Source organism: Salarias fasciatus, chromosome 13 (assembly GCF_902148845.1).
Source record: "Salarias fasciatus chromosome 13, fSalaFa1.1, whole genome shotgun sequence".
Classification (NCBI taxonomy): Eukaryota; Metazoa; Chordata; class Actinopteri; order Blenniiformes; family Blenniidae; genus Salarias; species Salarias fasciatus.
In genome coordinates this window covers 7706101-7726110 of record NC_043757.1, presented here as the reverse complement: position 1 = coordinate 7726110, position 20010 = coordinate 7706101, and the positions used below count along the sequence as shown (strand labels likewise).

The 20010-nt window shown below is 41.6% G+C and overlaps 2 protein-coding genes across 3 annotated transcripts in view; one reads left to right on the top strand and one right to left on the bottom strand.

The window, feature by feature from the left end:
• The window catches only part of LOC115399887 (B-cell linker protein-like), a 29412-nt gene extending 19309 nt beyond the window's left edge, over positions 1-10103 (top strand). For both annotated transcript variants that reach the window (XM_030107562.1, XM_030107563.1), the window contains 19 exons: positions 601-644; positions 1610-1721; positions 1974-2077; positions 2159-2231; positions 2331-2414; positions 3068-3093; positions 3185-3213; positions 3540-3596; positions 3756-3780; positions 3864-3915; positions 4007-4070; positions 4152-4179; positions 4262-4289; positions 5582-5657; positions 5747-5775; positions 5864-5916; positions 6000-6083; positions 6855-7010; positions 7653-10103. In XM_030107562.1, coding sequence (XP_029963422.1) covers positions 601-644; positions 1610-1721; positions 1974-2077; positions 2159-2231; positions 2331-2414; positions 3068-3093; positions 3185-3213; positions 3540-3596; positions 3756-3780; positions 3864-3915; positions 4007-4070; positions 4152-4179; positions 4262-4289; positions 5582-5657; positions 5747-5775; positions 5864-5916; positions 6000-6083; positions 6855-7010; positions 7653-7769 — 1241 coding nt within the window. In that variant the 3' untranslated portion in view covers positions 7770-10103. The remainder of the gene's footprint in view (positions 1-600; positions 645-1609; positions 1722-1973; positions 2078-2158; positions 2232-2330; positions 2415-3067; positions 3094-3184; positions 3214-3539; positions 3597-3755; positions 3781-3863; positions 3916-4006; positions 4071-4151; positions 4180-4261; positions 4290-5581; positions 5658-5746; positions 5776-5863; positions 5917-5999; positions 6084-6854; positions 7011-7652) is intronic.
• Positions 10104-11741: 1638 nt separating this feature from the next.
• Positions 11742-17939, bottom strand: LOC115399886 (zinc finger protein 518A-like). The gene is made up of 3 exons (XM_030107561.1): positions 17847-17939; positions 13651-15835; positions 11742-12515 (listed from the first exon to the last, which is right to left on the bottom strand). Exons 2-3 carry the CDS (start codon positions 15815-15817, stop codon positions 11803-11805), a joined length of 2880 nt encoding a protein of 959 aa, XP_029963421.1. The 5' UTR covers positions 15818-15835; positions 17847-17939; the 3' UTR covers positions 11742-11802.
• Positions 17940-20010: the final 2071 nt, after the last annotated feature.

Genomic DNA, 20010 nt, shown 5'->3' with positions numbered 1-20010 from the left:
AATAACTGTGGCTTCTGAAACTTTGAGGTCATTCACACATAATCTAGATATTTTAATTCACTTCATTGTGGTCTAGTTTTTGATAACTCCAGACATTCGAGGCAGTTTTACGAGGAATCGCATGACTTGTTCTTTTATTTTACAGCTCTCTTCCTGGAAAGTAATTCAACAATACATTAAAAAATAAAGAGGAATATATTGCTTGTATTGTATTTATTAACTGAAAATAAGCAGGAAGAAGAAGCGTCCATGTTGGCTAATTGTATGCATATGACTGTCTGACACTCCATTGCATCAGAAAATTGCTTCACCTTCCATGCATTGATGGAGTCGCACGTGTGTTTGCACGTGCATTTGCACGTGCGCCATAGAAACTGAGCCGTCTGCACTCGATGAGGACTCATGCAATGCTTGAAGAGGTTAGGAGACATGCTTCACTGGTTCCACACCAAGGTTGAGGGTTTTGGCGTAAAACAATGCAATGGTGCGAATTGGTGGTTATTCAAATGATTCCGACCTTCAGTTTGGCGACATTTAACCATCGAGTGTCTGTCTGTGTTATTTCAGTCTGCTGACATGAACTCTTATCTCTGTTCACAGATGACAACAGGGAGAGCGATGATCAACTGTCCGAACCCGATTACGTGAGTTAGGAAGAAATGCATCAGCCTCACTCCACACATGTCGTGGAAAATGTTTGTCAAAGCATTCATTTCATTCTGATCAAATCAACGTTGTGTTTGAATAAACAGGATGTTGGCAACTTGATAGAGAAACGGTACAGCTGCAACTAAAAAGTTACAATGGTAACACTTTACTTTAAGTACCCAGTATAACACATTATAAGTAGTTATAAACACTCATACATGATCACAATGCTTTATAACTCACTATACAGCATAGGGTTAGGGTTAGGGTTAGGTCCTGGCATTGTGATCATCTATGAATGTTTATAACTATAGCTACACGTGTTATAATGGCATTATAATACGTTATAAATGTACTTATAATGTGTTATACAGGGGGGCTTCAAATAAAGTGTTACCGTTACAGTAATAATTTTACTTTAGTTTTTGTTATGGGCCCCAGGCGCAGTGATCACAATAATAAAAACAGTGTGTAGAATAAAGAGTAAGAAACAGAGGAGCACTCACACCTCCTCCAGATCATGTCTATTAAACCACCTCAATATATACACAGTTCACATTCAGTGCATTTTTCTTGTCCCATTTACATAACTATAAAAGTCTAAATAAAATCATTTTACATCAAAATGCAGTTGCAGTTATTCAGAACTGTATGTTATTGCTGCTTATTCCACCTTCAGTTGCTTTATAAGTTTGTTTATATGTAACTCCTGATGTAGGTATCAAACTCAGGATTACTCAGCTTGGTTCTCTGTTTAAAGTATTGCACACATAACATTTACAGATACTTCAAAACGTTTGGTTCTAACACATGTTGTCTTTGTATGACTCCCACCTGAATGTAGATTTGAGTGATTTGCATACCAGTGTGTGTATTTTTTTTTTCTTTCTTTTTGTTTCAAATCCATCGTTCTGATCCATTCTGTGGTCACAGATATCTGTTTGAAATGTTTTTCTGTCAGGACAATGATATGTATGAGTGTCCTCGTGAGGATGACAGCTACGAGCCTCCTCCGAGTCACAGAGTCTTCCCCTCAACTCCTTTTGGATCCTTTCCCAGAGGGGAATACATCGGTCAGTGCACCTACGATGATGAATTCACTTTCCCCTCTATTTTTTAAAGTACGTGTCAGCTTGCTTGGTGGGAGATTTTAAATGTCTCCTTTATGTTTGTTCACATTTTCTCACAGCTTGACTTGTTCTCGTCATACTCAATGTCCCAATTCAAATGAACTGTTGTGCCAACTCTGCAACACACACGTTTTCGGGATCTGCCCTTTATGCAAATGCTGACGTCCTGTTTCTGCTTCTGCTTCTGCTTTCCAGACAGCTGCCGTACCCGACCCAGCCAGCCCCCCAGGAAGCCCGCCCGCCCGGGCAAACAGTCCAAACAGCTACCAGCCGAGCCCACGCCGGACGGCAGCGACGAAGTAGAGCAAGCTTGAGTCTTCACATAGTTTGTTTTCACCTCGTGGAGTAAACGGCTGATCAGTGTTTCCTGTGTCGTGCAGGAAGATTACGTCGATCCAGATGCTAATACAGACGATGACAACTATGTAGAACCAGCGGAGAACCCACCTGCCAGTAAGCGAGGAGAACGATCAGACAGAGAACTGTTCAGAGCCCAAACAGAGATATTGTTGCCACAGCGTTTCCCATGACACCTTGCTCTCCTCTGCTCAGGTCGTTTGTCTCACAGTGGGAGCAGAGCGAGAAGAGACCTCCCCATGTTGCCTCCACATGTACCAGAGCGTCAGCCCAGTCCTGGTAGGTCTCGGTCTTCGCTCACCACAAGCAGATCCTTCCACATGATGAAACACAAACTGCATGTGATCCGATCAGGTGATTCAGATCATGACTTCATCTGGCCGCTGGTTTGTCACACGGCAGAGGCTGCCAGATAATACAGTTTTTCTCTCAGTTGTGTGGCCACTTTTAACATCTTTTTGGTCATTTTGTTTCACTCCTGAATGATCTTTGTTTGGGGCCCTCAGCCAAGTTGAACATGGAGTTCCACAGGGCTCTGTGTTAGGGCCCATACTCTTCATATTATACCTGCTTCTTTTAAGGAATATTATCAAGAAACACTCCATTAGCTTCCACTGTCATGCAGATGATACACAAATCTATTTATCTATGAAACAGGTCAGTGCAGTTTGGGGGATCATGATAATATGATAAATAACAAATGGGTTTTACTGATATAGCCCTGTAAAAAGTGCTTCACATCACATTCACCCAGTATCACACACACTCGTACAGCTTTGAAGATTTCTGCCATGCATGGTGCTCAACTAAAATGCAAATACTCTCACTCCATTGAGAGGCAGTGAAAAGTACCTGAAGCAGGTAGCAATGCATGCTGAGCACAGCACTGGAGGTTTTCTGCTCCTCTGATTCCTGCTCTTTGTATTTTCTAGAATTTTATGAAATGCCTGACAGCAAGGTCAGTTCTCTACGTTTCACACAAATCACTCTTTTGTATGTGTTTTTTTTTTCCACGTTAAATTAATTGACTGTATTGTATTTCTTCACAGGAGAACTCCTCCACATCTTCACTGAACAGGTCTGTTTGAAACCTTCTTTAAATCACTGTTGATTTGTTCATATAACTGCATGTTCACTTAAGTATTTTTAAAACAAACACAGTTCATAAATATTCAAAATATATGTTCAAAGGAACACAAGACAAACATTTCACATCTTTAGTTACTTTTGTTAGTTGCACATTACTCTTTGAGTACTTCACAATCCCTGACTAATATTTAATGCCACATACTTTTATCTTTTTTACACCATGATGTTGATTCTTTCACTTGAGTAAAGGCTCTAAAATCCACTTTTTGAAAAAGTTTCCACAACCATGTTATTATTTTCTTGCTTGTCTTTCAGACTGTATCCAATCCCGCCGATGCAGCCGCATCCTTTACCACCAAAACCCAGCCCAAGGTAAGACATGCAACATTCAACTTTAGAGAGACACTATATAAAACTTTGGTGATACTATTTTTGTCCACTGTGTGTCACTAATGAGTAACATCCGTTTTATCTTTACTGTTGAAATTCCACTTTGTCTCCAACTACAACTGATCGGTTTTCGTCCTTTAGGGGGAATATGAGATCTCATTCGCCTGTGAGTGACAACAGATATTCAATACCTCATTTTATAAAGTTTTTATTGGCTCACACGGCACTCACATCTGTTTTATTTCGCAGATCCAGACGCCAACATGTGACGATGAATATGAAGTCTGTGATCCAGATGACGGTGAGCGCACAAATGAAAGTGATCAAAACCAGAGCGACTTCAGTTCTGTAGGAAACACCGTATTTTAACCCACTCTGCTTTACACCTGCAGCCCCCAGCGATAAACCAGCAGAGGGTCTTCCTCCTCCACGTTTCCTAAAGCCTTTACCTAGACCGTGAGTAAACAGCGTTCACATGGTTCAACTGTTTGTTTTTGAGAACAAATCGCCTGATTGTCTGGTAATCATCTTCAACAGGAGATCTCCAAAGCCACCTGTAGGACCGGTAGGAGTTTCAGTTTTTATGCCTCAAGTGTTGACTGTAAATGTGCCCCTGATTATCTCTAACTGTGATTTCTGTTTTCTAGAAGCCTGAAGTAAAACCAAAGGGTGAAAGTAAGTGTTTCAATCAAGTGTTTCAGGCAATCTGTGCCGTCTTCCTCTTTGGCTTAAGTTTCATCCCAGAAACACTTGTGTTCCTTGCTTTGTTGATTCCCTGATGATTTGATTACAGACACAGGGGTGGCAAATTAACAACAAAATGTGAATGAAAAACAAACATAAGGAATGCAGATGCTTCCACACTGGTGCACTGCAGGGTTACAGTCAGGTCGTGCTGTGCACCGTGTGTGAAAATGTTGATGGGAAAAAGGAAAGTGGCAGTGCCAAGTGACTGGCGAAGCAGGGCATTGATAGCAGGAGCTTCAGATTCAAGTGAAAACGCATCGCTTTTGCAATTTCAGTTCAGAAAAGTTCTGCTTCTTTTTAAAGAGGATGTTCATTTACACGGAAACAGCAGAAATGACAGAAGCATGTCCTCAGTCACAATGACTGCGCGCAGACCCGTCTTCATACTAGCAAGTCGAGCTCTGGTGCCACGGCTGCTCAAATATAGTTTGTGGAAATATGAAACCTGACATCTGAGGATTAGGCTCCTTTAAAAAGCAGGTGGCAGTCTACTTTAATGCGAGCAGTTTGAGGACAGCTCAGGGACATTTGGATATATGGACGGGGTGAGACGGGGAATCAAAGCCACAACGTCACAATGAAAAGCCCACCTGCTGACTGGAATCAGTAATTCACTGTGAAGAATCTAACTTCACCATCATGTCTGCACGTTTCATCACAAAAACAAACAACAGCACCCACTAGTGGTTCAACATGAAAACTACATAGTTTTCAGTGTTCCTGCTGTTTCCATTTAAACAGACATCATTTTCTAAATGTTGCCATCAATACACATCAAATACTTTAATTTTAAAGCCCAATTCAATCAGAGCTGCTAATCCTGATGAATTCAGTGTGAACTTATGTGATTAATGCTTTTAATAACATGTCTCACATAAGCAGTATATGTATTTGTTGTTGGCCTCTTTCACAAATTTTACAATAAATTAAGTAGTTGTTTATGGTTGTTGTGATCTATAAGATATTGAAAAACATAATATCAGGTATGATATTTCAAGGTTAATACTATGAAAGCAGAAGCATGTAGCTGTTGTACTCCACACTTGTTCTGCACTCTGTCTTAGTTGATCATTTTAATTTAATCTTTCCATTTACAGCAGATGTTAATCTCTAATTCACACTGCTGATTTGTGATCACGATCAGCTACGGATTGCTTTATGATCCTAATTATTTCAGTGAGCAATCACTCTAATTTTGCCTGTTTTATGCATTCTGTCAGGCAGAACATTGCCTTTGGACCACACTCACCACAAACTTCCCCCAAAACCTTTCACACTGGACTTGAAACGACCAAAGTAAGAAAAACACTTTGCATGCTTACAACATGGATAATCCTTAATTGTGCTCTATGTTTACGATGTCTGGATTTTGGGCTTCCTTGCAGAGTACCCTTCCCACAGACAGCTTCTCTCAGTAAGTAAACCTCAACCTGCATCTTTGCGGAGCAGATTTCACACTTTTGTCTGCGTCAATGGTTGGTTTGTGTATTTGTTGTTCTCAGAGCCTGAGAGAGGAAGCGTTACCACAGAAAGTGGGCCAACAGACCAAGACATGGTACGTGTTTCCACATTTCTGACATCTGAACATGACGTTAACATGGAGAGAGGTGGTTGAACGGACCTCTGATTCCTCTCCAGGATGCAGACATCTTCAGGAGACCCTGGTTTGCCAACACGTGCGATCGCAAGACTGCAGATGATGCGTTGTATCGCTCAAACAAAGTGAGAATCGCAATCTTTTGAGGATTTTCCACAGTATTCCACAGTGTCTGTTGTGGTTACTTTACAGCATGTATTTATGAAACCATTTTGTTGTGCATCTCTGTGCTCATTTCACATTTGATTTTCTCTTTTATTGGCAGCATTTTTAACCTTTTGGTTTCTGTTTGTGGGTCTTTTGTGTTTCTTGTTTTGTGGTTTCATTTGCATCTGTTGTTGCTGTTAATGGGTGAATTTAATAACGATAATGCTTCTCTTAATACGTTTTTTTCATCATTTTGAGATCTCTATGAAAACCTTTGCTGTGACAGCTGTCATGTTGTATCTTTTTCATGCAGTTGTATGTCTCTTTAATTTAGTTTGCTTATTTTGTGAAAGCTTTGGGCCTTTGTTGTTTTACATTTTGTGTTTTTGCTTTAATAATTTTGTATCATTTTTGCATTGTGGTCATTTTGTATCTATACTAGACTGCTGCCCCCGCAGCCCGGTCCGGGATAAGCGGTGGAAAATGGATAGTTGGATATGTGTGTCCTTGTCATTGTTTTATGTCTAAAGGTCGCTTTGCATTTGTTTTTGTGTCTCTTTCTGACGACTCTGTTTCCTTGAGGTCATTTATTGTCTATTTTGTGGGCGTTTTGTTTCCCTCTGTGGTTGATTTGCCACGCTTCCCTCTTTAAAGGCCCACTCCCCTCAGCCTTCAGGGGCTCAGCGTTTTGTGAACTGTCCTCCTTGACCCTCCCATGCTGGGCTTGACTGTAAATGTTTTCTTCCCAGGACGGAGCGTTTATGGTGAGAAAGAGCTCCGGTCAGGATGCACAGCAGCCCTACACATTAGTGGTGTTTTACAACTGCAGAGTGTACAACATCCCAATCCGCTTTATACCCAGCACTCAGCAGTACGCTCTGGGAAGAGAGAAGAAAGGAGAGGAGGTAGGAGAGGATGACTTGCTTCTCTTTGTCACTCTTAATGTCGGGGCCTCGTAATGTTTGTATATGCTTATGTCTTTCCAGAGTGTAGTAATCTTTTTAAAGCAGGTGAACAAAAAAAACTTTAATGAGTTTGCAAAAAATGTTTTTTACTGTGAAACAGTAAAACTGCAGGGCACTAAAATATAGGTTAAAATAAAATACTATAAAGCCAGTTGGATGATTCTGATTCGAAATGTCTCCAGCAATTTTGCATATAGTCTGTATATGTTGCATTTTGGAGGAGGTCTGTTCACACAACGACAGTGCTCGGAACCACTGGCCTTGCAAATTTATGGAAGTGGCTCCAAAGGTGGAACCGTCTGAAGACGTTTGGACGTCTTCATGAAGAAGGGCAAAATTGACTCTTTCTAGATCCACTTAGTCCCCAAAAAAGATGGCAGAAGCCATGCATGTCAGGAGAATTATCCTCTATATGTCTGCACTGAGGGTTTAAGAACCTTAATATTCATGAACCTTGTGTTCAACATTGATTTCAGACAGCAGTGAAACTGTTCAAATAATCATCACGGCAATCAAGACCCTTTCAGCAGTAGAACAACATTGATATTTTAGCTTTCCTTCACTCTCTTCTTCTATATTTAGTTTTTCAGCAGTGTCTCCCACATCATTGAGCACCACCAGAGGAACCCGCTGGTGCTGATCGACGGTCAAAGCAACGCCAAGGACGCCACCAGGCTGTGCTACCCCGTGAAGCCCTAGAAGACTGTGTAGCTGACAGTGAAGCGGTCGGAGAGGCGCAGCGCCGATCCTCTCAGAGAGCCGACCACCAGACGGCTCTGCGCTGAAGGGGCCGTTCTTCCGCCATGCAGACTCTGATAGACGCAACAATCGATGGCTTGGATTGGACTTGTAGAGTGTACAATGCTTCAGCGGCGATCCACACCGAGGGGCGGCTGACACGGTGCGAGGTGCCCGCCACGCCGTGTGGAGCACCTTCGGATTGGATGGCATTACCAAACTTCAGCACTGACAGTGGGTTTAGAAGAAAATCTGCTTTATTAAAAGAGGCTCAGCCGGCAATGTTGACTGTGAATTTAGCTCCATTTTAACTTAGATTTTGTCAGATTTGTATTATTTTTAGAGAAAAAAAAATCCATTGGGTTCATCCCCCCCTGAGGAGCCCCTCTTCAAAACTTCTGGTACCAACACACTTTATCTCTGTGTGATTTTTTTACCTAAATGTAGATATGAATTACTCACTACTACATCTTTTGTTGCCATCTCTGTGTAAACAAACATCGTTTTCAAAAGGTTTAATTGACCAAAATCTGTGGTGCTGGTTCAGATGGCTAACTGAGTTCATTCACATCCAACATTTTTGGTCCAGTTGGGAAACAAACAAACAAACAAAAAAAAAACTTTTGATCAAACTAATGTAGTTCGGCTGAAGTCTGAGCAAAACACAGACCACAGGCCTCATCAGGGGTTAAGTACTGAGAGTGACAGACTTCACACTGATGGCAAACGACTTCCTGCCAATGTTTTTAACTCCTTTCACAGGCTGTACGTGAGATTTTTTTCATTATTTTTCTTTTTATGGGGCCGTGTCGAATTGAGAAAGTTCTTTTTCAGAAGCCACGGCACTCCACAGTGAAACAAAACAATTGAGCTTTTAAACAAATGTCACTAAATGAAATACTGACACAAATACATAATACCTGGGAATTAGAAGAGATTAGACTGTGAGTGCATAAATTACTCTATGAATCTGAAAGCTCTCTGTTCCAGTTCAGTTGAAACTTTAGGAACAACAGAACTGCTTTTGCCTTTTTATTGTTTCCATAGGATAAATCTGTCGATGATGATAGCTAATGAAAATTCCATTACAATAATTTCACGTCCATTGAGTTGTATTTAACTCATCACTTCAATATTGAGTCATAACAGCTTTAAGTGTTTTCGTCCAACGTGCCAAATTCTAGTGTGAGCACCAAGGAAACTGGACTGAGAAGGAATTTTTAAGGTTCTGTCGTTTTTATCCAGACAAACCCCATGTGAACACTTGTACAAATATGAAACCAGGCACCTTATGAAAAGACTGTGTTTTTACTGGTCACGTGGGTGAGGATGTTTCTACACTGTACATTGAGAATTGTGCCATAAAACCAATTTTTTTGCTTTGTTTTTGTTCTGATGTTTAACTCGATGACTTGTGTCATATAACATCCTGATGACTTAGGTCCCTGACCAAGCTGTCGTAATGCAAATATACTTGTGGGCACTTTGATGAAGAGCAAAGCTCGATTTCTCTGTGTTCTGGTGTTTGATTGCTACTTTCATCTCAAGTGGACTTGGCTGGTAAAAAAATAGTGCCAAAATAACATTTAAATTTAAACTGAAAAGCTTCTTTGTTGAGGCGCAGAGCAGACTTGATGAAAATTTCTATATTTTCACAAAAAACCACAAGAATTACCACAGAAAATTAGCACAATCTCAACATAATGCCAACTTTAACCATACCTTCTGATACAAAATAGTAAAGTGCCTCTAACTCACCTGATAACAATGAGACAGCTAGAATTCATCCCAAATTCATAGTAGCTAGAGGATATGAATGAAACTGTTCATCTCAATAAGCCATATGTTAAGTAAACTATAAAAAAAAACAGTCAACACTTTGCTCAAGGATCACTCAAAATAAAAAAAAATTAATAAATAAACATTGCATAATTTACCACTATGTGGTAGAAGATCCTCAATAAAATGATTTTCCATGTGGAAGCAGCAGCCAGACTGAAGCGCCGCTCCTCCAGACACAACAATGAAATCACAGCCGACCACATGACCCAGATCTCGCAGGTTCAGACTCATCCCAGATGCAAAGCAGCAGCAGAGCGCCGAACGCCGTGCACGACTCAAGTACCACCCACTCACAAGACACTTGAAACTCATGTTTTATTAAAATGTTTTTTTTCTTAATGCTCAGTCAATAAACAGTGTATTAAAATGAATACGAGGAATGAGACAGTGTTGCAGTAGCAGAAGGAAGCAGGCGGACAGATAATGCGTTGTACAGCAATACTTTGAAAAGTGAAGAAAAAAATGTTTTATGTTTTAATTAAATTTCTTTTGTGTGCTGGATGGAGTCACACAAGGGTGTGCCACAGGGAGCTGACAAAGGCTCTCATTCATTCTCAGTTCAAACATAGTAATGCTATCACGTGTTGCATAACAGGTATTCCGAGGCACTTGGTGATAATTCTCAGTAAAATATTTTCCAGTACCACAAAGTACAGCAGGGCTATGTACAATTACACATCTTAAATGAAAAATAAAGGGTTCATGCATTGTTTCATGGTCCTTGCCTTGATGTGAGACGAATCTACCCCCGTTCGTTTGTCAGTTCAACTTAAACATGTCCATTTTGGAAATATTTTGAAAATAAAAAGTACCCTTACTGCCCTGAAAAGAGAAGTCCGTTCATTTGAGTCGCACACTTTCATTCTTAGGTTTGTACAACTTAAACATTCTGAACATTTGATGAATTTAGTCAGTAAATTGGGTTTTTGCAACTTAAAATCTTTTAAATCGCTGAAAAAAACGGTTATGCTTACTTATAATACAAGCTAATCTATTCACCTTTGTCACCTCATCTTATCATTTGAAGTTTAAATAAGTATAAACTTTCATTGCTTGCAAAAAATCTTTTTTTTTTTGTTTTTTTAAGGTAGGTTACAAATGATTGTGGGTTGAAGCAGCTCGCTCATTTCTTCCATGCACATGAGGAGCCGACTGGTCCTCGAGGTAAACCGAGGAGCCACAGCAGAACACCGGCTGAGATTGTCGTAGGCTTCGGCCTGATAACGTGAGGTAAGGGGAAATAAGAAAATCCTCCTTTTCATAGTGCAATTGAGACACAAAACACAAAAGATTATTGTCATTTCAAGTCGAAATGGAGGACAAAACTACAACATATCAAAGCATTTAGGCCTCTTCAAAGATCCAGGATGTCTGGGCGACATCACAAAACACAGGATTACTTCTGAGAAATTTAACGGTCTGCGGGATTCTACGCTCCCGTTGTGTGAATGAAAATATACCTCTTACAGTTAATACTATATTTGCACATAATTTGAGGTTCATACAAAGGCAAATATGTACAAAATACAAAGTCGCTTCTCACGGCCCTGGGGGAGAAAAAAAAAAAGCATTGAAGAAGCATATAAAGGCTAAATCTAAGAGTCATAAATAAATGAATACAACAGCTTATTGTCTTGTTTTTTGTTGTTTTTCTTTTTCTTTAAACACACAGTTTTGGTATATCTGAGTAACTCGTGGGGCCCTGCACCCCAGTTCGAACACATAAATATGAGAGCTACCACACTGTAAAGCCGACCCGTACATCAAACAGATGGTATGGCAAATAAACATCTTACAGTGTCCTACAACAGATTCCATACAACAGTGTACTCAAATCATCTTAAATTAAGCTAATATGGAGACAAAATACAAACAAAACACAGAACTAAATTACCACCACCACATTCACGTGGCTGGACAGACAATGACTGATCTACAAAGAGTTTGTGTCGAGCTACTCAGACCAGGAAAGAGAGAAAGAAAAAAAAGGTAAATGTTGGGATTACCCTGAGAACGTGAACCCTCCAGAAGGCTTGACCATGATTTCAACCAATTATAATTAAGACTTTTCTTAAAAAGAAGAAAAAAAAAAAAAAATTGTATTGCAAAGTCGTCTTTTTCCAGACTTCATCCATCCAGTGTGTGCGACAGTTTAAGAGTTTTCACAGTTTGGCTTTTTCCACTCGATCAGGTGTCGCCGTCTGTGCGACATCCACGCCTCCTGACTCGTAAAGATCCGGCCGCAGAACCAGCAGCTGAATTTGGAAGCCGCAGCGGGAGCGGCGGGAGTCGCGTCCTCCTCTCTGCTGGGAGAGCGCGCCTCCACTATTTTGTACTTTTTCCTGTTCAGCCTGCGAAGCTTCATCTTCAAGACGAACCTCTCCTGTACCGAGTTCTCCTCACGCCGCTCTGGTTCGGCGTCGCCGCCGTCCGCGTCGCCCGACTCGGGCGGCTCGCCGTTTAGAGCCGAGAGGGCGTTGAGAGTCCTCCGTGACAGGATAACCTTTTTCACCTCTCCCCGGTACCGGTTGACCACCTCCATGATCCGGGCCACCTCGGGGATGTCGACGTCGGGATGGTTTAGCACCACGACGGGCTGATCTCCCGCCGGATGTTTTACCAGCTGAGAGGAGTCTCTGGCTACTAGCTTCAGGGTCCTCTCCAGATTTTTAGGCACCGGGCGCCAGCGGTGGCACACAGAGGCTGCTGGTGGAGGCTCCTGCTGGACGGCTGGAACTGTGTGCGTGCTGCTGGAGGAGTCTGAGGAGTCTGCCGGCACTTGGGCGTCTTGTAGCGTCCCTTCAGCAGCACCATCCCCCTGCTGTGCAGCAGCAGCGAGGCAGGCTCTCTCGACCGCCGCCTCACCTGGAAGGCAAAAACACAACTGGAAATTAAGATCACAAGCAGCACAAAGCGACACTGTTAGATTGTAGAGTTGCTGCCATTTAATGACTGCTTCTTGAAAGTGTAAACTTTTTCTGGTGCCTTCAGTCTTCCATGGTAATTGTCTAAATTACTTTCAGCTCCAGACCGCCAGGAGAGAACATTTTAAAAGAAAACTATTGGTTAAATGTGGTAATATTTAGCAAACTGCCTCATCACAAAAAGATATTTTCAGCTCTACGACTTATCAATCTGTAAATACTGAAATCGGCCTCTAGTCACTTGGACATTAGTGTATGCAGGAGTCATTTGCAGGTGATCCTCAAACACTGTTATTACAGATACTTGCTTTTCTTCTCATTGTTAATCACACACTGCACAGCAATTTTCTGTGAGACGAGTGCTTTCAACCTGAAATAAGTGGAAATCTTTGAAAACATGAGGGAGAACGATAGTCCAAAGATCACTGACAAAACCTAAAGCACTGTAATACATAGAAGCATGACCGAATACGAAATAAATGGATATAATGACACTAATCTTCTTTGGCAGTAATTTGTCAATACTGACAAACACTTTTTCAGTCGGATGGGTCTGTCATCAAAGGTTTTTTCTGTTGCTTTGCTTCTCAGCCAGGTGAGATAATGTAAGTCGAGGGCTTGGCTTGAATTTGTGTTTCACCGCTGGAATAACCAGCTGCTCAGAGAATCCAACACTGCCTCTGAACAGCAAAAGAGGGAAGCCTGTGTTTCACTTTGCTAAAGAGGCAGTTGGTTTACTATGAGGAAACTATTATACTATTACAATCTTTATCTCGCCACAGCATATCGTGTTGCGCTGAAATGCAACATTGTTCGTGATACTGTATCATCAAATTGTTGCTGATAAACAGCTACTGTGGGGTTGATTGTACTTAATCAAAATCAAACGTGGTTGTCATGATAAAACCACGTTTTTTTACACTATAAAAGACTTCGTGAGTTTATTCAATAATCTATTCATTCCCTTTTTTCTGAACACAACTTCTACACTCAAAGTTTAAATAGATGCCAAGAAAATCCATTGTTTCATCTTCAAGCCCTTGTGTCAACACCAAGACTGTAATTTGCCTTCTTACCCTGTGGTGTAATGACAGGTTGGGAAACAGATGAGGATATGCTGCTGTGGGGCGTGGCTCCATCAGTGGCTGAGCCCTTTTCCTCCTCCGACATATGGCAGTCAGTGCTACGCTGGAGGGTTTGGAACCGAGCACTCGCCGGCCCAGTCTCTGACTCAGTCCCCAATTCGGCCCTGAGATGCTCCTGGCTCGTCCCACCAGATGATCTGCGCCTGTCAACTTGCGTTTCGGATGATTGGAGTGACTTCTCCGTGTCATCCAGTATTCCATGATCCCCCGACGCCGAGCCTTCCAGCGAGCGTTGGCTCACTGATTCAGACTCGTCTGGCGCTCCCCCCGGTTTTAACTGTAGAGATGAACTGATGGCTTCTGATGGGAGGTCGGACTTGCAACCTTTGGTCCATTTCTTCTGCTGTGCTTCTGTCGGCTGCAGGTTTTGGACAGTCTGCAGCGTCTCTGCCGTGAGGGAGATTTGCGGTTTGTGGGGGTCACCTATTGCATCGAGTCCGGACGGAGACAAGGAGCTTTGTGACACCCACTGCTTCTCCACGGGGTTCTTCTTCAACACTATTTTTAAGGCCATCGATGGGGCTTTTTTGTCCGCTTTTTTAAACCTTGTCCTCCTTTTCCGCCGCTTTTTTGGCATCCTAATTTTTGGAAGGACATTGTTGAAAGTCTTCTCTTCCTTCTCGCGTGTTTGCTTCGTTTCACAGGCTATGTGGAGCCCGTCCCCCTGCGCAGGGCTCGCCAGTCTGTGATCATGTTCCTCATGTATCTGATCGGGCTTTAGATCCTGATTCTCCCTGTTTTCTTGCATTCGGGAGCTCCCGCACGGCTCGCTCAGGGTCGGCACTGGCACGTCCGTCTGCGGTCTGTTTTCAGGACAAGGTGTGTGATCGATCATGCTGGACAAACAGTCGTTCTGATTGACCTCACCTGCAGCACTTTCAGCAGAAACTATTTCTTTATCCACTGAGGACATCATTTTCAACCTTTTAGCATAAGTAGCACCATTCTGACCTACTGTGATTTTGTTTTTGACTGTGAGCACGGTGACGTCTGAAGCGTTTGACACAATGCCATTCTCCGATTTGGCATAGAGGTTCACATCTTGGGGGACGTTTGACAAGACGGTCTTAAGGGCCTTGGTCCACTTCGGGTCACCGGTGTCCCCGGCGACAGATTTCATGAGAAACTGCTGAGTCTCCTCTAATGTTGCTTGTGGGTCGGACAGATGACAGTATTTATCCAAAAACTCCCTCCCCGGCAGTGAAAGGCAGTCCTGTGTCAGCCAGCACATTTCTCTGACGGCGCTTCTTGTTAATCTGGGTTTCATTTTGGGGATCGTGTCATTTGGTTTCACTGCTATGGAATGATCCTCCTCCTCCTCCTTCCTCCTCCTCTGGCCACCATTCTGGCAAGCGTGGACAGCCTTTACGTGCTTCGTAATCAGCCATTTCTGAGATGCCTCATAACCACAGTGCTGACAACGTAAATTCTGACTGCTTGTTTTAGGCCCACACAGCCTCTTGTCGTTTAGACGAAGAAATAAATGCTCATCAGCTCCCCCAAGATTCAGATTATGCAGTAAAATGTGTTCTAAAAACACATTAACGTCACCTGTGGAGAATTTCTGGCACAACTCGCACACGTATTTCCCACTGGAGCAGTGACGCGTGGTCAGGTGTGCAGTGAATTCGGGCCACGTGCGCTTTACATTGTCCTCACAAATGCCGCAACTGGAAAAATTGTCCTCGTGGCTTAAGAGATGCACCTGAAGGTAGGAGAACTCCTGCGTGGTGAACGGACACATGTGACAGGGAAACAGCGGCGGGCTGCCTCTGTGTCTCTCCTCGAAGTGTCTCACGTAGTCTCTGTGAGCGTACTCCGTCCGGTCGCCACACTGAGAGCACGTGAACCTGAGAGCGTTGAAGCCATCGCTCAGTCCGCTTGGCGGCGGCGGCCTCCGGGGGGGCTTCCGCGACCCGCTCCTCTCCAGCTCCTCCACCGTCTTCTTTGGTCCATGCTTATCTCTGCTTTGCATAGCTGGGGGCCGAGCGGCAGCCTTCCTGAGGTGGAGCCGTTTGTGCCAATCTCTACTCCTCTTGTTGACGCGCCGTTTTTTATCTCCCGTGGACGTCGCCGCGTCGACATCCATAGGATCCATGTTTTTTTTTAAAGGTTTCTGGAAGAGATAAAAAAAAAAGAAAGTAAAGAGCCTGCAGGACAATACTCACTTAGCAATGCACGTTACATGTCTATCCTTTGAGGCATATCTCTGTCCTCTCACTTTACTTTCATGTCTATGAAGTCCAAAGTTTTTGCTCTTTGGCTCCTACACTCATCCAGTCTCTCTTTTGTCCTTTTCTTTCTTCCAATCAAATAGCTTCTAACGGTGCAGGCAGAAAGACGACACCTCTCTGAATGCATTCACATGCATTTCTTAATGCTCAATTCAGCTTTTTTTTTTTTTGCAGAGATCTGGTTACTTCCGTTATAATTCAAATGTAATAAGACTCTAGTGTAAACTGTCTACGGCCTGGAACATACATGCACATATAGAAGAAGACCGCATCTGGAGAAGTAAGTACGAATGCTAAACATCTGTGTGTGTACTGTATATACATTTTTAAGTTGTGCAATCAAAAATGACACAATTATCACTAAATGACAGAAGAAAAATGATTAAGAAAAAAGAATGTACAGGAGGTAAACATGGAGTTTCGTCAACTGCAAAAATGTGAGATCGCATGAACAATTACGGCATTTTACTTCTCACACATCATCTCAGTTTTCTGCTATAAATGACTGAAATAATCTGCAACAGATGTTACATCTTTCTACAATTATTCCAGTCTCTTCTTTCAGAAATATACAAGAAACAATGACGAATCACTGCGCTTTCTTTAATCTATCAATGACGTTTCTTGATATATCACTCTAAACACTACTTCGTTTCTTTCTTTTAAGCTTGTGTGTCACTTTTCTAGGTGACGGATGATAAAGTTGCTGGAGTTGTACAAACTGTTTAGCCCCATCTAAATATTGTGGCAGAACATGATTCACAGTCTGTCTTACTTTTGTCAGTCACACATTATGTCGAATCTCCAAACCACTGACATTGCTCGCACTCGATGCATGACACCGGGTTGTATCAGGGATTATGAGTACGCCGTGCAATATCGGTACAGGTATGTGTGAATCCCTGAACACATATATTGTTCCTGTGTGTTCCTCAAGCCTCAGTGCCATAACTACAAGTGAGAACCGGTTCTCAGTCGACCTACCTGGCAAAATAAAGGTGAAATAACTAAAAATACGTAAGAGTGGATTGATGGTTTCACAAGAGCCACTATTATCTTAGAATTACCAGAGCTGTTGCATAATTTACCGGTCCCAAATCTGCTGTATTCGCCCTCCTGCTCTCCATAACACTCCAGCATGAGTCCACCTGTTGCTGGCCACAGTTCAAACTACTCCTTTCTGGATTCAAATTAATGGCACCAACATCCAGCACGGAGCAACAGATCCTTATCAGCCAGCAGCTGCAGGAAGCAGCACTGAAACTCACCTGCTCTGCCACCGCTAAAACTTCGCAGCCTGCCTCCAACACACACAATTCACCGCCATGAAAAAGGAAAATGAAACGCACCGATCTCCAGGCGACTTGTTTGTGTTTAGCAGCAGATTAATGGGAGCGGAGCGCGAGAAGAGGAGGAGGAGGAGGAGGAGCAGGAGGGGATACCGTGCGGCCATTGTGCAGTTTGACTTGACCACAACAGAGTGTCAGGTCTGGCTTTGAACCGAGCGAACAAATGCTCGGGGGAAATAAACTTCGGATTGAAGAACTTCGACTCGCCATTCGGAGCCGCTTCGACGCGCGCGTGGAAACGTAGCGCGAGCGGCCAGTGTGAACCGAGTGATTTAAATTAACGTGACGCACGAGAGCTTACACACGCACACACACAGAGAGTCAGGCACACACACAAGAAATAACTTGAGGCGCACAATTAGCATGGCGATAAAAGTTACGCCGCGTCCCTTTCCTCTCAACACCGCAGTAAATTATCGCAGCACGCACGGCCCGGCCGGCCGGGAGGTATTAAAGCCAGAAAGCAGGAGTAGTTTGAGTCTCGCATTTTTTTTTTTTCATTTTTTTCTTCTTCTTCTTTTTTTTTTTTTTTTTTTTTTTTTACCTTTTCTTTTGTGGGGAGCTTGACAGCTCAGCGAGTGGCAGCCATGATGGTTTCATCCGGGGATTACAGCCTGTGAGCTGCTTTAGCCTTTAGCTCCGTCCCGGCCTACAACACACACTGAGCAGGAGGAGGAGGGGGGGCAAAAAGAAAAACCCTCCAGGGGCGTCACTGAGGGGCTTTAACTGCTGTCACTCTCAGATTAAACTGCATATATCATTATTAACCAACTCTGCTCTTCCAGATCCTCCTCAATTTGTGAAAAACTGCAGGTTGAATACATTGCATCAACAGAAAAACATGAACTGTTAAGCCCATGTCATATTTATTGACAGTATGTATCATATTATAGAAATTTTAGTTTTTTTTAGTTATTTCATCTATTGCATGATTTTTTTTTTCACGTTTACCTTTTGAGTGGAATTCAAATTATACAAAATATTAATTTTTGGGCACAATTGAAGCCCCGTTTACACGACAATGTTTCAAGTCATAACGCGCCAATTTTGTGTTTTCGTTTCAGAAAAGTTTCATTTTTACAAAGTATTTTGAAAACAATGTCGTTTTACACCAAAACACTGTAAATGATGTATTTAGCATGTCAGACCACTAGTGGGTGCTGTGGGTTGTTTTTGTTGTTAAACCACACATACACTCACACACATGCAAAGAATGGTACAGCATTGACAATGGTGAGTACATAGAAAGTTGTGTTTTCAGTGGCCTGGAGCACCACTGTCATGTAAAAAGGTTTCCAAAATATGAGGAAAGTTTTGCATTTTCACTTGAAAATGTCATGTATATGGAGCCTTAAGGTTTGAGTTCAGATTTTTTTTTCTCTATTTTGGTCATCTGTTTTGGCCATTTTTTTTAGCTAATGTTTGTAATAATAGCATTTTTAATGTTTTGACAATATTTAAACATGTCAAAATTTTTGCCATTTAACCCATTTTAGTCATTGTACTCTCCTTTTTTTTAGGTTCTTAGCAGTTTTAGCTAATTAACCATTATTTATTTTCCAGTTTTTACTTTATCTTACCTGTCAGCATTAAGCTTTCAACATATTTTTTTGTTGAATCTCTCCAGATATTAAAGATATAGTTAAACTGGCACTGTCAGCTGTTGTTTTCTCAGAGACTTTTTTCAATAAAGATTTAAGACATAATGATAGTTAGCATCCCATTTGGAAACTCAACATTCACAGCCTTGATTGACAGACAGCATGCAGGTGCCACAGCATGACCTTTTTTTGGTAAACAAACCATATTTGAATAATATCCATCCACACCTTTTGTCACTTTGAAATTATTTCAGGAAAACATCTATCTTTCTTCAGGCTATTCAACTATATTGTACTCAAAAACTATGCCAGTCTCACACTTTAAATATTTATACACTAGTGTTTATTCCACATAAAACACACAAAAACTGTCTTCAATTGAATATTTTAATTTGTATTTTAAAATTTGAAAATCTAAATTTTATTTAACACAGTCACATAAGCCTTTTCATTGAGTTTATTTGTGAGATTTAATTTCATCCAAGAACTCGCGGACATAAATTCTGACTTTGTAGTTGAATAACAACTATTCATACTGTTCAGGGATTTTTTTGTTTTTTGTTTTTTGTTGTTATGGTTGTGTGATTTGAAATAGAACTATATGTTTTTTAAGGGGAAAACCTCAGTACAGCTAACAAAAGAGCTATGTGTAGGATACTTTAAGTTTAACCGACTAATAAGATTCAAGTGCAACTGAATCAGTAATCTGGTTGCTTTAAAAATATAATTACTTTGTAACTTTTGTTTAATTTAAGTGAACACAGTTTGGCTTTGGTCATTTTTCTTTAATGTAACATGCAATAATGAAGCTGAAATGTGCATTATGCATAAAGGTCAAGCTATTTTCAGCTTCATATTTGCACTTGTTATGATGTGCTAAATAAGCTCAATTGTGAGTTTGATATGCACACATATTAGAGTACAAACTTGACATTTCTGTTAAACTAAGTTGAACCAACTCGTTTATTTCTATTGAATATGGTAATGGCTTTTCTTTTTTTGCACCAGTCTGCATCTTCTTATTTTATTCAGTACTCAAATTATAGCCCATTATCCTGCAGAACACTGAAGAAGTGAAACTTTAGGTTACCTCTGCTGTGTTGCCAA